This window comes from Panthera pardus, unplaced genomic scaffold, assembly GCF_024362965.1.
Source record: "Panthera pardus isolate Hobbes unplaced genomic scaffold, ASM2436296v1 HiC_scaffold_27, whole genome shotgun sequence".
In the NCBI taxonomy this organism is placed as follows: domain Eukaryota; kingdom Metazoa; phylum Chordata; class Mammalia; order Carnivora; family Felidae; genus Panthera; species Panthera pardus.
Window position 1 is genome coordinate 10,112,720 of NW_026526843.1, and position 15,260 is coordinate 10,127,979.

Here is a 15,260-nt window from a genome sequence, read left to right on the forward strand (position 1 = left end):
CAGAGAGAGAGAGGGAGACACAGAATCCAAAGCAGCCTCCAGGCTCTGAGCTATCAGCAAAGAGCCCAACACGGGGCTCAAACCCACGACCTGTGACATCATGACCTGAGCTGAAGTTAGACACTTAACCGGCTAAGCCACCCAGGTGCCCCCCAAGGTGACTATTCTTAAAAAAAAAAAAAAAAAAAAAGATTTTCAAAAAAGGATAAAAAAATATGTCTCAGGATGCACACATTGTGAGTGAGCTTAGCATTGTCCCCTTGTCAACCCAGAAGTGAAACTGCCAAACACGTTTAAATAAGAGCTGGGGGGGGGGGGGTAACACAGTGTCAATTTAGTCACATAATCTCTCCATTCTCCACCCACCCCCTTAAACCAGATGCTTGCCAATATTTTATCAATGCAAGTCTTTCCTAATAGAAACTTTAGTTGCTCTCGCTAGCTATTTTTTTTTTCTTTTAAGCAGAACAAACTATTAGATGATGGCTGTGAGGAACAAGGTAGGATACACATCATCTCAAATCTTTTCATACCCTCCTCATTGCACACTTACATAGTTAGTATACCTGTTGACTCTTTCCTATCAAGCCTAGCTAAGCTCATCTGGAAAGTTCAAGATCACTCATGCACATGGTCACTCCCTATGTCATCCATATGAAGTAGGACTGCAGACCGGAGAGGCACAAAGCACGAAGTTTCAGTCTTTTCCAAAGGTGAAAAACCGAGCTACTCTGCAGCATAGCCGAAGAAGGCCCCAAAACCCCCCTGCGTTGGTTCCTTTTCACCCGAGAGCACTCTCGCCACACCCACCTCCACCCAGTTTCTCACAAAAGGCTACCGGTTTTCAAAACCAGGAGGTAAACTGAGGGTCCAAAAAGTCACTTGCAGACAAAGACCAAGCAGGAAATGCAACCAGTCGGACTCTCTCGTGTGCGGACGCGCCAGCTCCACGGCGCGGCTAATCTGCAAGGTGGAAACGCTTGACTTGCTTGCACGCAAGACCGCAAACACACCTGCTGCAGCCGAGGCATCAGGAGAAAGCAAGCAACAGCTGGGGTTTCAGTGGCCACAACAGTAGACCTAGGGCTCTGAGATTCGAAACGGTTTCGCGATCTCACCTAGACAGGATTCAACATTCCCATGCTTCAGTAAAGGGGGCTGGGGGAGATACAAACGACCACTTGGGTGAACGCATCGCACAAAGAAGAACGTAGGGAGGTCGCTTTCATCTGGAGTAACGAATGGCGGGAACAAGCTGGAAAGGTTTCGTTGGCTAAGGAAAAGGTTTAAGCTGGCGGTCGGCAAGAGCTAAGGGGCCACAGAGGAAAGGGGAAGACGGCTTTTTCTTTGAGGGCTTACGGGTGAATCTCCCAGGCAGGCAGGCAGGCAGGCAGATTCTGACGCTGGGTTAAGAAAGCCCTTTCCAACCAGTGTCGGTGCCGTGGGCTGAGCAGCTCTGGGAGGAAACGTCGGTTGAACAAATGTTTGTTGAATTGTCAACTGGAAGAGCTGTTCCGTCGCTGGGGACGGCCCCGGCCTGCTAAACCGGCGGGGAGAGCGTTGAGGGCCTTGGCTCGCCCGGTGGGGGGATTAGAGCAGGACAGGGGACCGCTGCCACCCCATCCAGGCTTGAGACCCTAAGAGGTGAGCTTCACCTTCCCTGTAGCTCGTGCAGGGCCGCGTCGGGTTCTTACCTTTATTCGAGGGCTTTCACTTCAGCTTCCGAGCGAGAGGCGAAGCTGCACGGAACGTGCCCCCTGCGCCTGGCGCTTCCCAGAAGCCCCTCCGGCTCCGGCGGCGCAGCCAGCCCCGCCCCCACCCAAGGCCAATGGCGCAGACTGAGTGCGGGACCTCTAAACTCGCTGCGGTGGGAGACGCGAGGCCGTGAGCTCGGAGAGGAAGCTAGAGGGTCAAGTGCATTATATGGGAACAGAAAGGATGTTTCCTAGCGTCACTGTATCCTTAGAGTGGAGAACTAAAACAAGACTCCAATTTCCTACAGCTGCAGAGGGAAGCCATGAAAACCTTTGAACGTTAGAGAAAAAAGGGGAAATACTACGAGATCACCTTCATCAACAGCTTAAAAGAGAGATTTGAGAGAAAGCAACACTACGTTTCTGCTTTCTAAAGCTTTACTTTGGTTTGGGTCCCACGCCCTTGACCCTGTCAGCCAAGTCTGAGCCCGAGCAAAATTGCCCCAAGAGCCCCTCCCACCTCTTCCGCTTTGGGCCTTGAATGTGAAGTACCTGGTCTATTTCCTGTTTTATCATGGGCCTCAGCTCTGTAGTAGTCATATTTATTCCCTTTTTTAAAGATCATTTATTTATTTTGAGAGAGAGAGCAAGATGGGGAGGGGAAGAGAGAGAGAGACAGGGAGAGAGAGAATCCCAAGCAGGCTCTGTGCTGTCAGTGCTCAGAGCCCCGGAGGGCTCCAACTCATGAACTGAGATGATGACCTGAGCCGAAACCAAGAGTCTGTCGCCCAACCAACTGAGCCACCCGGGCACCCGAGCCATATTTATTCGACATTTAATAATTGGGAAATCTTTCTACCAAACTGAAAAAAAATGGAATACAGTGGGCACCAAGTGACCTTTGTAGTAGGTTGTCTCATATGCAATTGCCAATATTCAACCGTTTCAACCAGCAAAATGTCTTAGAAACACTCTGTCTTTTCTTTCTTCTGCTCTTGGCCTAAACGATCTTTAAACCGTCTTTGCATTTTCCCCAGTCTCGGCTTTCCTCAGCTTAACCTGAAGCTTTCCTTAAAGGTACCCGAGCTCTCGACCTGTGCAGCTACCTACACGCACCCAATGCTTTCCATTTGATTAGGACACACGCCCGTGACAGCATGCAGTTACCATACGCATGAATCAGAACTTTCTCTTTCTTTCTTTCTTTTTTTTTTTTATTGGAAGAGGGGAGGGTTGGGGAAAAGGTTTCAGAAGAAGGTCCTAAGACTATAGACATATCTTCACCTGGAAAAAGTAACCCTCTAGTTTTCCTAGCTCAAGTGTCAATTAAGAGAAATAAGATGATGACATATGTAATCTCACCTGGCCCCACAAAACTATTTTAGACAGAACATTTAGACTATTATTCTGTGTATGTGTATTTTGTGGCTGGAGGTGGGGGTGTTGGGCGTGCCTCTGTGCATGTGTCACAAAGAGAGAAAACAGGCTCCTCTTAGGATTGGACAAACATGAAAATGTTTGACAGATCAGAACTTGGATGCTTTGCTCAGAGCACATGCTCTCCCATTTTCCCCTTCATTTGCCAAAGGGATGTCTTACTAGAACTTGTCCTTGGCCAAGCAGACAGCTCATCCCCAAATAGCTCATATTTAGATAGCTGTGATCCTGAGGTAGCCAAGTAAACATTCCAAAACCAATGTAATATCTTTAAATGCAAATATATTTTAGGGCTTTTTCTTGGCAAAGATATTTGCTAAAATTTTTAATACCAATCAGCGATTGGCAAAAAAAAAAAAAAAAAAAAAAAAAGAAGAAGAAGAAGAAGAAAGAAAGAAAGAAAGAAAAAGGAAAAGAACTCCAGTTACTAGACAGGTGTCTTCAGATGTGACCATTCAGATCCGTGTAGGACAGTGTTGCCCAAATTTGCTTAGTGATAAAATATCCCTTGGGGTCAGGGCCAGCTTCATGAGCTTGTGACCAGTGTACTTGCGTGGGGCCTTGCTTTTGGAAAGGTCCTGAATTTGGAGTTTAATGCTTTGTATTTTGTAACTTAAGTCTGATGAGACAGTGGAGCAGCCCTGCGCTGAGAACTTGGAACCTCTCCCCACCTCCCGGGGATGGATTCTTGACCCTCCCACTCCCTGTCCCCCCTGCCCAATGACCACTGCCACCCCTCAACCCGTGGCACGCTGGCACACTTCCGTCCTCATCTCCAACAGCTTCCATTGTCACCCTCCTCTTGCACAGGCGCAGGGAGGCTTGAGGTTGGGTGCACGCATTCTATGCCATTTGGGGACGGGTCAGGGCCACAGAGCATCTGAGGACCAGATGTTTGTCACAGCACATTTGGAGGGTGAATGGTGGGAGCAAGCTTCTTGCCCACCTCCATTCCAGGTACCGAGCACATCCTGGCATGGAAGCTGTAATCCCTTGGGAATCCCCCCCCCCCCCCTCCACTGCTGGTCGCTGCAGTGGGCCAGTGAGAAGGGAAGATTGACTTATCTTCCCTTGGGGCTGGTGGGAGAGGGGACCTGACGGCCAGGGACATTCGTGCTTGCATGCTAAATCACAGGGTGTGGCTCCTGGGCACCCATTAGTGTCTGCACTCTCCCAACAAATATCCCCCACACCTGAGAAAGCGTGACATTAAGTAATAAACTAAAAACACCATGATAGCTCTCAAGAGACCACAGAAGAAAGAGAAGCGTTTTGTATGTTAGTGTTTTCAATGGCATGTTTTTTCCTGGTCTTTGAACAAGGGGCCCCACATTTTCATTTTGCCCTGAGCCCCACAAATTATGTAGTCAGCTCTGGGGTGAACTGAGCACTTAAAAAAATGTTTTTAATGTTTATTTATTTTTGAGAGAGAGAGAGAGAGAGTGAGAGAGTGTGCGCAGGAGAGGGGCAGAGAGAAAGGGAGGCAGAATCCGAAGCAGGCTCCAGGCTCTGAGCTGTCAGCACAGAGCCCAACGTGGGGCTCGAACTCACAAACCGGGAGATCATGACCTGAGCCGAAGTCGGACGCTCAACCGACTGAGCCACCCAGGGGCCCCTGAGCACTTTTAAAATAAAATAAATTCTGCATTTTACAAACATCCCAGGTGATTCTACTGCAACTGGCCCACTAACCCCACTTGGAGACATACTGTGTGCTTAGGAGCATCGATTACAAAGCCAGGCAGACTAGGGTTTATATCCCAGCTTCACCACTAACTAACCTAAGTAACCTTAGGGGAGTGAGGTCATCTGTAAATGGATATGTTAATATCACTCCATAAAGTGTTGTTTTAAACCGACGTAAAACACTTAGCACAATGATTCGTCCACAGGAAGCGATCGATAAATGTTCAAAAAAATTAAGGAGACGGTTAAGTCTGAGTGGTGGCTACACTGGTGTTTATTATATTATTCTGTGAGTTTTCCTATATTTTACAACTTTTCAAAATAAAAAGCAACAGCTAGGCCTGCCTGGGTGGCTCCGTCTGTTGAGCGTCCCACCCTTGATTTCGGCTCAGGTCATGGATCCAGCCCCACGTCAGGCTCCACGCTGAGTGTGGAACCTGTTTGAGATTCTCTCTCTCCCTCTGTCCTCTCCCCCCACTGAGCTCAGTCAGTTGATCCACCAACTCTTGATTTCGGCTTCAGGTCATCATCTCATGGTTCATGAGTTTGAGTCCTGCGTTGAGCCCCGCCGAGCCCTGGGTTGGGCTCCAGGCCTGCAGTGTGGAGTCTGCCTGGGATTCTCTCTCATTCCCTCTCTCTCTGCCCCTCCCCCACTCATCCATGCGCTCTCTTTCTCTCTCTCAAAATGAATAAATTTAAAATAAAATAAATTTTTAAAAAGCAACAGCTAGAATGAGAGAGAAAGCTAAAATATGGTAAAAGGGGTCAGAGGCTTGCAGTGGGTCAGCCCCATAGGTCTCTGGGGGGGGAGGCCAATGCTTCAGTGTCTAGGACTTAGTAGGTGTTCAGTAAATTGAATTCGGGACAAAAAGAATCTTCACTAGAACATGCGCCAAGGACCTTCTCAGACTCCCACTTAAGGGGACTGACCACTCCCTTTCTCTAGTCTAGAAACGGATTTATGCCTGGGACAAGGCGTGCTTTAGGAAAAAGGGCAGGAGTTCATAGGAGTTACTCAGCAACTTGCACAAGGTTTTCCAAATGTTCAGTGCGCCCTCTAGTGTCTGTACTGCTCAGCTTTTTTTTTTTTTTTTTTTTTTTTTTTTTTTTTTTTTTCCTGAGCAGGTGGCTCAGGGTGCAATGGAAGTGAAATTTTTCAAGTTGATCTAGATATTGAGGTGGTAAAAACATTCATTGTCCACTCTGATTATACAATAAACGTACAGATGAACGAATGGATCGGCCTCTTGTCTAATAACGCCCAGGCTCAAACCAGGCACCCAAACACCTCTGTCCACTTTGCCCAAGCACAGCTAAGTAGACCTTTTCAGGACAGAGGCAGCTTGCATATCTAGCCAAGGGGTGTGGAATATGGCTAGGGGGACAAGGGAAGGAGTGCATGTGTCCTGCTGTGTCTCACTGCCTGGATGGCTGTAAGCACTGCCCTTATGGAGCCCAGTGGTCTCAATTCATACTTAAAGAGACCTCACAGAGGGGCGCCCGGGTGGCTCAGTCGGTTAAGCGTCCAACTTCATCTCAGGTCATGATCTCGCGGTTGGTATGTTGGAGCCCCACGTTGGGCTCTGTGCAGACAGCTCGCAGCCTGGAGCCTGCTTCGGATTCTGTGTCTCCTCCCTCTCTGCCCCTCCCCTGCTCACACTCTGTTCTGTCTCTCTCTCTCAAAAATAAACATTAAAAAAAAAAAAAAAGGACCTCATGGAAATATCAGTAGTTTTTCTCTTGCAAACCACCCTCTAGCAAGAGTTCCTCACGCAGGGACAGAAGACCCAATAACAACAATGGATCTGGAGGAGTCAAGTCAGCGCATCTCTGAATTTACCTGCCATATCCCCATGAAACGATGTGTGTGCCATCAGAGCATCTGACTCACCTGGAAAAGGCATCCAAGGGCCACAAATCACCGAAGCTGTTCCCTCATATTTGCCTCATCTAGAGCTCCCCCTGGCTCTCATTGCACATTCTCTTTGAGACCGTTGCAGAAATGGCTTTTTTGATCGTGCTCTGGAAACACTCATCTGCAAAGCTGACACTTTCCAGAAACGCTCCAGTTCTGCCAGCACCTAGAATCCAACGTTTTGCCCACTCCTATAAACAGCACCTGAATTTATTTTGTTCTAGATCAAGCACATGATGTAGTGAGTTTCACAATTTTGTTTCCACAGGTCCTTTTGAAAGGGAAAATTGATGCGTTCTGTGGAGGTTCCATCATCAATGAAAAATGGGTGGTAACCGCAGCCCACTGTATTAATCCGGATGTTAAAATTACTGTTGTTGCAGGTAAATGAACAAAACAGGATAGCAATCTGTGGTATCACTGTATGCGGCATCGTACTTTCCTAAGGTCTAAGAAGAGCTTTCCTAAATAAGTTGGGCTAGTGCTAGAGGAGACACATTTCCAGAACCCAACTTGTTGCATCCACCAAGCCCCCCACTGTTCCTTGGGTGTGCCTATGTTAGCGCCCGCCTCACAGGGGTAGAATTATTTATTGAGGTGCGCATTTCTCCAGCGCACTGAGCCTCCCCAAAAGTCACGTCATATCACTCATCTTGGAGCCTGTATGTAGCGAGCCTTCAGCTAACATCTGAACGAATGAGCAAATGAATGTATTATCTGTGCTCAAACAGGGGGTCAAAATACTTGAAAGTAGGAGGGTCTAGGATAATTCGTGACACGCAGATTCCTGATCATCCGCGAACGATGTAAGAGTTGTATCAGCCTGGGTCAACTAACAAGCCCACGATGGTCCTGAATGGGTTCTGGGTCTGGAAAGTATGCATCGGCCCTCGTTACGTGTTACCAAAATCCTAACGATGTAAGATTGGGATCTTTGACACTTGGCTACCAGTGAATTCAGCGATGCCGAAAATCTTGGAAAATCTGCTTCTTTACGGGAGAGACTATTTGTGATTGAAGAGAAATTTCTTTTCCGTAGGTGAACATAACACCGAGGAGACGGAATATACAGAGCAAAAGCGAAACGTGATTCGCACTATTCTTCACCACAGCTACAATGCATCTGTTAATAAGTACAGCCATGACATTGCCCTTCTGGAACTGGACGAGCCCTTAACGCTAAACAGCTACGTAACACCTATTTGCGTTGCTGACAGGGAATACACGAACACCTTCCTCAAATTTGGATATGGCTACGTGAGTGGCTGGGGGAAAGTCTTCAACAAAGGGCGACAGGCCACCATTCTTCAGTACCTTAAAGTCCCCCTTGTTGACCGAGCCACATGCCTTAGGTCCACCAAGTTCACCATCTATAATAACATGTTCTGTGCTGGCTTCCATGAGGGAGGTAAAGATTCGTGCCAGGGAGATAGCGGGGGACCCCATGTTACCGAAGTGGAAGGCATTAATTTCTTAACTGGAATTATTAGCTGGGGTGAAGAGTGTGCAATGAAAGGAAAATACGGAATATATACCAAGGTGTCCCGGTATGTCAACTGGATTAAAGAAAAGACAAAACTCACTTAAAGTAAAATGTATTTCCAAGGTTGACATATTGGGGGTTGAAAATGGTCAGGGTCCTTTACTAACGAATCACTTTCCTATCTCTTTAGATTTGACTGTATACATTCTATGACTACTGTTCTCTCTCTTTATGGGGAAAAATCTAACTAGAATTCCTATTTTACTAGAGTAAGTCAATGAGAAAATGTAATCACTAGGGGGACCTGGGCGGCTCAGTCGGTTAAGCCTCCGACTCCGGCTCAGGTCATGATCTCATGGTTCACAAGTTCAAGACCCATGTTGGGCTGCATGCTGACAGCTCAGAGCCTGGAGCCTGCTTTGAGTTCTGTGTCTCCCTCTTTCTCTGCCCCTCTGCTGCTCATGCTCTCTTTCTCTCTCTCAAAAATAAACATTAAAAAAGTGTCTCTCTCTCTCTCTCTCTCTCAAAAATAAACATTAAAAATTTTTTTAAAAAAAGAAAATGTAATCACTACAGAAATATACTTTGATAGGAAATTGTGACCATTTCTACAGGTCCAACCCTTGACAACATTGTAAAGTTAAGTTCTTCATCCTCCATTGGGGCAACTCTCTGATTCTCCACCTTGGCAGCATTCCATGTTCCAGAGCATTCTTACCTCTCCCACCAAAACGTCACAATTTATTAGATCTGTATCCAGGATATTTGGTCTAGTTCACGATAAGACCAGCATCACACTCATGAAGGAAGAACACAGGAGCAGGTGACAGGGTGAAACTCACCAGAAACACCGTTCCTTTTCTGTACCCTTATTCCCGCTTCCTTTATCTCTTCCATTTCCTAATCCCCAAATCAGCCCCCTCCCTTTCTCCTTTTCCCTACATGGGCATTAAAGGAGGGAAGGGCCACATCATTCTGTGTGACCGCTGTCCACGGTTACACATGTCTATCAAACCCAGACTTGCTTTCGGTTTGGTCTTTGACTTGCTTTTCAGAGCAAAGGGATGACGTAAGGGGCCTGAGGAGCTTGAGGGGAAGGATCCTCTGAGAGAGTCGTGTTATTAAAATACATGAATCATGGAAGGAATGGCCCACCAGAATAGTTCTCTAAGAGCTTGCAGTTGAGTTGTGATGGAGGTAACTGAGAATGGTGACATCCACTCAGGTGTCTCGTCTCCCACCTGAAAAAAATGTTAACAGAAAGAGAACGGTCAGCGTGCAATCTAGACCTAGTACAGTCTTCGAGGAAGAATTCACCAACGTGTCTCCAATATCGTCCGAGGCTAAGGAAGAAGTTGCCCTAGACCAGAGAACATAAGCATCATGGGTCCTAAACTAGCCCATCCCCACAGTGAAGAAGGGTGCCCGGGGGGCTCACAGGCATGAGTCGTTCCAGGGAGCCAACTCACCTTCTTCTGGGGTGGCTGACCCACCAACTCACTCCCCTTTTCTACGGGGTCGCTGACCCACCTGCGTATAGACCTCAGTGTGTTAGAATAGCTCCCTTTATGATTTAATAAACTGGTGTTCCGGTTCACAGCTCAGCTTTTTGTGAACTTGGTTGATGTGAATCAGGCATCCTGTATTTCATGACGTGGGGAACTACTGACAAAATCACGTCTGGGACCACTTTGACCCCACCGAGCTGCTGCCCTCACCTCACCCCCAGCCAGGCCTCCCTCTCGCTGAGGTCTTTCAAGTGCCTCTAGTTCATACCTTTTTACTTTAGGCTTCCAAACCTAAATATCAATAAATGCATTTTCAAACGTCTCAGAAAGTGTTCCTTGTCGCGTCATTCACAGAGACGTGTCCCAAACACTACATTCGGCAGGGCCCTCGGCGTAATGGGCCCAAGTGCAATACAGCACATCTGAGTTTTCATGGACCTTGCTAGTCTGTGATTTCGGGATGTCTCGTTCCTTTATTCAACAAATATTCAAGGACTGAACACTGTGTGCCAAACGCTGACGTGTTCGTCCAATATGAATCCACGTTTATGTATCTTGGGACGGCACTAAAATGACGTATCATGAAAGGAGGCCGGAATAAAAATAGTGAGTGAGGCTGATGCTTCACGAACAGAGGAAGCCAGTTCTGCTCTTGTTGGCTAAAGGAGGGAGAGACAGGAGACACTCCGATTGGCCGCCTTAGGTTTGAGGAGGATCCCGATTCACGCGTGCAAACGCGTTACTTCATGTGTGAATGACGAACGGTCTGGAGCCCCAGCCCTCCAGGGTTGATCAAAGTGAGCCAGTCGAGGCCCGGTGGCCACGGAGACCACATCGACAAAGGCCGCAAGGGGGGGTGGCTTGACACTTCCTGGGACAGGTCCTCCCCGTGGCAGAGAAAGAAGATCCTGGGCCCCTAAGTCTCCCAGCCACGGTTCTCCTTTTCCCACAACGACTGAAGTCATCGGGAGCCACCTGCCACGTGTGGCCACAACCCAACACGTGGGGGGGCCCCGAAGCCCGCCCGATAGCCAGCGACTTCACAGCCAGGTCCTCGCTAGACTCCACCCAGGGCGCTGGCAGTGGCCATGGAAGAAGCGTTAGCGCTTCAAACGGCTGCAGCTACTTAACCTAAACGGGTGGAAACACACCGCTGCAATATTGGAAGCGACAGGTTAGAACAGAACTCACGCTGAGGGAAGAAATGTGTGTTCACGCAGGGCGGTCATCTTAGTGCTTGAGTATGACGGGTTTTGGTTCTTCTGAGGCTCCGTAGGTTCTTTCTTTTCTTTTTTTTTTTTTCTTTTTTAACACTTATTCATTTTTGAGAGTGAGACAGAGTGCGACGGGGGGAGGGGCGGAGAGAGAGGGAGACCCAGGATCCGAAGCAGGCTCCGGGCTCTGAGCCGTCAGTCGGCCCAGGGCCCGAAGCGGGGCTCGAACCCACGGACTGTGAGATCGTGACCCGAGCGGGCGTCGGACGCCCAACCGAGCCACTCGGGGGGCCGCACGAAGCCCCGTTGTTTCTGATGGCGGGAACGGAGCACTGTCCGATTTTTCTGCCAAAGGAGAAAGAATGGGTTTTCTTCTCTACTCTCCGAAACCGCGACAGACCAGGCCACAGAGTCGCTTCGTTATGATTTCCCAAACAGCTTCCGAATGCTTCGGACACCATCAAAACCACTCTGCCCATTGAACAGATGAGGAGATGGAGGCCAAGATAAGGCCGGGCCCAGAGGAACACACTGGAGGAGTCAGGACTCGAACTCAGGTCCCCCACTCTATAGAGCTTTCGATCGGACAGCCGGCTGTTTTTAGGGCAGCCGGGGACATCTGCAGGTGACCAAATCAAGGCCAACAGGTCGTCCGGAAGGTAGAGCGGCACACTGCGGCTGCGGCCACTGCCTCCTGGCAGGCACTCGGTGACACAACACGTGTGGGACAGACCCGCGGGGCTGGGCTCTAGCCTCTAGCCCGGCCGTGCACACTGGGCCTTCCAGATGTGACACCCGACTTCTAGAACAGGTTCGTCGGTGTCCTCCGGCACGCAGGCATTCGGCAACGTTTCGATTCAATTGACTGCGGCTGTGCCGGCTAAGACACAGCGGGCCACGGCAGACCACTCCAGAAGCTGAGAGGCCCGCAGAAGCCGAACTTCTCCCCACGCAGAGCAGCTGTGGGGGACCAGGAGGCCGGCTTCAGCCGCCCCCAGGCCCGTCTGAGCCACGCCCTCGGGAACCGGGGCTCCTCTTGAATCCGAAGCTAAGGCCGGCTAGAAATCTCATGGTTAAAAGCCCCCCAAATCAACGTGTTCTGCAAACCGCGGAGGCTGCCAAAGGAGTCCCAGGGGGTAAAAGACTGGAATTTCTGCCCCTTTCAACCAGTCCGGGCACGCCGGCCACTCTACTCATTTTCTCCGACGGTAGTTTCGAGGCAGACCTTTTCCCACCCTAGCCTTGAACTTAGGGCTTGCGTTGAGATTTGCAGTTATTTCAGCCTCGAGCATGGGGAAAGTTACCAGAAAGAAGAGTAGGACGCAGATTCTTTTATCTACCTATAGAAATAGATATAGGTATAGATATAGATAGATGATATGTAGATATATAGACACAGAGAGACAGATATATAGAGATACAGAGATAGATATATAGATATAGATGAGATATAGAGATATATAGATAGAGATATATACAGATATAGATGATATATATAGATACATATAGATATTACCTATAGATAGATGATATAGAGATATAGATATAGATAGATATAGATACAGATACAGATATAGATATAGATATAGATATATAGATATAAAGAAGCAATGGCTTCTGGAACAGGGCCACAGCGTTTTCTCCACACCCTTACAGAACAACGGTAGGATTTCGAATGCCCCGCCAGATCGCTCACTCCGGTAGGAGTTTTCCCAGTTGGTTGAGAGAAGGGTAGAAATAAGGACATGGATATTCCTGATTCCAAAGACTTCTTTTCAAAAGGTTGCTTCATTGCAATGTTAAATATGGGATCTTAATCTATAAAAATTTGCTGAAATAGCAAATCTCCTGGATGCTGTCATTCTTAAACTTTTAAAAATGCAGTCCTCTGTGACTTCTCCAGATCAGTAACCGGGAAGTGGCTTAAGCACTGACCTCATAACGATAAAGTGGTCCCGTGATTTATGCTGTCGAGGGGCTCAAACCCCACGAACCGTGAGATCATGCCCTGTTTGTTTCTTAAAGAGACCCAGTTGTTTAACATTTACTAACCTACCAGTGGGTAGAATCTAATTATTTGACTAAAAAGTCTTCATTTTTACAGTCCTGCTACTCAATTATTGCTGTAAGGGAGCACTAAATAATACTGTGAATTAAAATACAGAAGTTACTTAAGAAAGCATAATATTCACGAGCTAGAAAGCCTAAAAAATCAGACCTTTAAAATTGTTCTCAGAGAGCAACAGGTACTTTATGTAGTCAAAGAAAACATAACGTTCCTTAAATGCAAATATTTCTCCTATATAACACGTTCACACAGTGGTAAATTGACAAAGGTTTATTCTGTGCTCGCTTTCTGCTGGTATGCTCGTTCACTGTAATTTGTACAATATTTATAAATGGAATAGAGTGGAAAAGAGTTCTTGACAGTTCTTGACAAAGAGAGTTCTCAGCCAGCATGTAAGATTTAAAATAATAATAATAATAATAATCCCTGGGGCGCCTGGGTGGCTCAGTCGGTTAAGCGTCTGACTTCGGCTCAGGTCATGATCTTGAGCTTCGTGGGTTCACGCCCCACCTTGGGCTCTGTGCTGACAGCTCAGAGCCTGAAGCCTGGTTGGGATTCTGTGTCTGCCTCTCTGCCCCTCCCCCTGCTCATGCTCTGTCTCACTCTCTCTCTCTCTCTCTCAAAAATAAACATTAATGAAAATTAAAAAAAAAATCTGCACAGGGATGTATGGAACAGGAGTTTGAGGCAGGGCTTCACTACATTTCAGCCATCAGGGGATAAGACATTATACTGCACTTTTTCAGTACTGAATTAAAGTGAGCATAGTTTTCTACAGCATAAAATGTTTTGGATGCATAAAAATGTATAGAGAATAACATCATGAGCTCCCACGTATGAATACCCATCCATTCCTTCTCTCTCCCCGACCCTCAGCTACCAACCTTAATTTGATGTTCATCATCATCCAGCATATACTTTTACTTTAAATTACCCATTAAAAGTACACATATTTTAAAACTTTATACAAATGGTATCATATTTATCCTGCAGTTTCCTGTGAGATTCATTAATGACAGCATAGCTCTAGATCTTTTATTTTTTAATTATTTTAAGCGGGGGAGGGGGGGCATGCGGAGAGAAAGAAAGAGAGAGGGGGAGAGGGAGAATCTCAAGTAGGCTCCAAACTCGATCCCACGACTGGGAGATCATGCCCTGAGCAGAAATCAGGGATCATGCCCTGGTCGGATGCTCAACCAACTGAGCCACACAGGTGCCCTGAGCTCTTATATATTTTTTATTTTTTTTTAAATTTTATTTTAGAGAGAGAGCATGCAAGTGGGGGGGAGGGGAGAGACAGGCAGAGGGAGGGGGAGAGAGAGAGACAGAGAGAGAGAGAGAGACAGAGAGAGACAGAGAGAGAGAAAGAGAATCCCAGGCAGGCTACACACACAATGCAGACCCCAACAAAGGGCTCAATCCCAACGCCCCTGATATCATGACCTGAGCTGAAATCAAGAGTCAGATGCTCAACCGACTGAGCCACCCAGGCGCCCCCTCTAGATCTTTCCTTTTAACCTCTACACAGTATTTTGTTGTAGAATATTCCATAATATCCCATTCTTCTGTTCATGGTCATTCCTGTGGTCTCCAAATTTTGTACTGTGCTACTATGAACATTCTGGGACACATCTCGAGCACGTGTGTGTTTCTCTGGGGCAGATATTTAGGAACGGAACTGCTAAGTTATACAGTACTCATTTCAACTTTGCTTACTATTGGAAAATTGTTACCGAAGTGTTGCACCAGTTTATGCTCCCGGTAGCACCGTGTAAGAATTCTTGCTTCACATCCCACCCCCTCCCCTGCCCCAGCACTTGGTGTTTTCAGAATCCAGGTAGATTTCTAAGGTCCTAATTCCGGTATGTAAGATGGCTGTTTTGCACTGAATTCAGGTATGTTAAAACTAGTTGTAAATGTGCAGGGAGGTATAGCCCTATATCTTCCCCAGCTGCAGTAAAGAGATCATTTTAGCTTCTGAAGATAGATTCCAAAATGTCCGCCATGGTGGAAAAGTTCCGGTTCCGTTAGTCACTAATGTTTTATTTGTTCTGCTTTGATTTCTCATAGATTGTCATGGAAAAGAGCACATTCACTATCAAACTGAGAGTAAAAGTTAACTGAAGTAGGGGGCACCTGGGTGGCTCAGTGGGTTGAGGTCGAGCGCCCCCGACTTCCGCTGTCATGATCTCGCGGTCTGTGAGTTCGAGCCCCACATCGGGCTCACTGCTGTCAGCACAGAGCCCACTTCAGAT

At 47.4% G+C, this 15,260-nt stretch overlaps 1 protein-coding gene across 1 annotated transcript in view; it reads left to right on the top strand.

The window, feature by feature from the left end:
- F9 (coagulation factor IX) overlaps positions 1-8,718 on the top strand; it is a 31,454-nt gene extending 22,736 nt beyond the window's left edge. The window contains exons 7-8 of the mRNA XM_019421527.2: positions 7,001-7,115; positions 7,772-8,718. Of these exons, the coding sequence (XP_019277072.1) occupies positions 7,001-7,115; positions 7,772-8,319 (663 nt within the window). The 3' untranslated portion in view covers positions 8,320-8,718. The remainder of the gene's footprint in view (positions 1-7,000; positions 7,116-7,771) is intronic.
- The last annotated feature ends 6,542 nt before the right edge of the window (positions 8,719-15,260 follow it).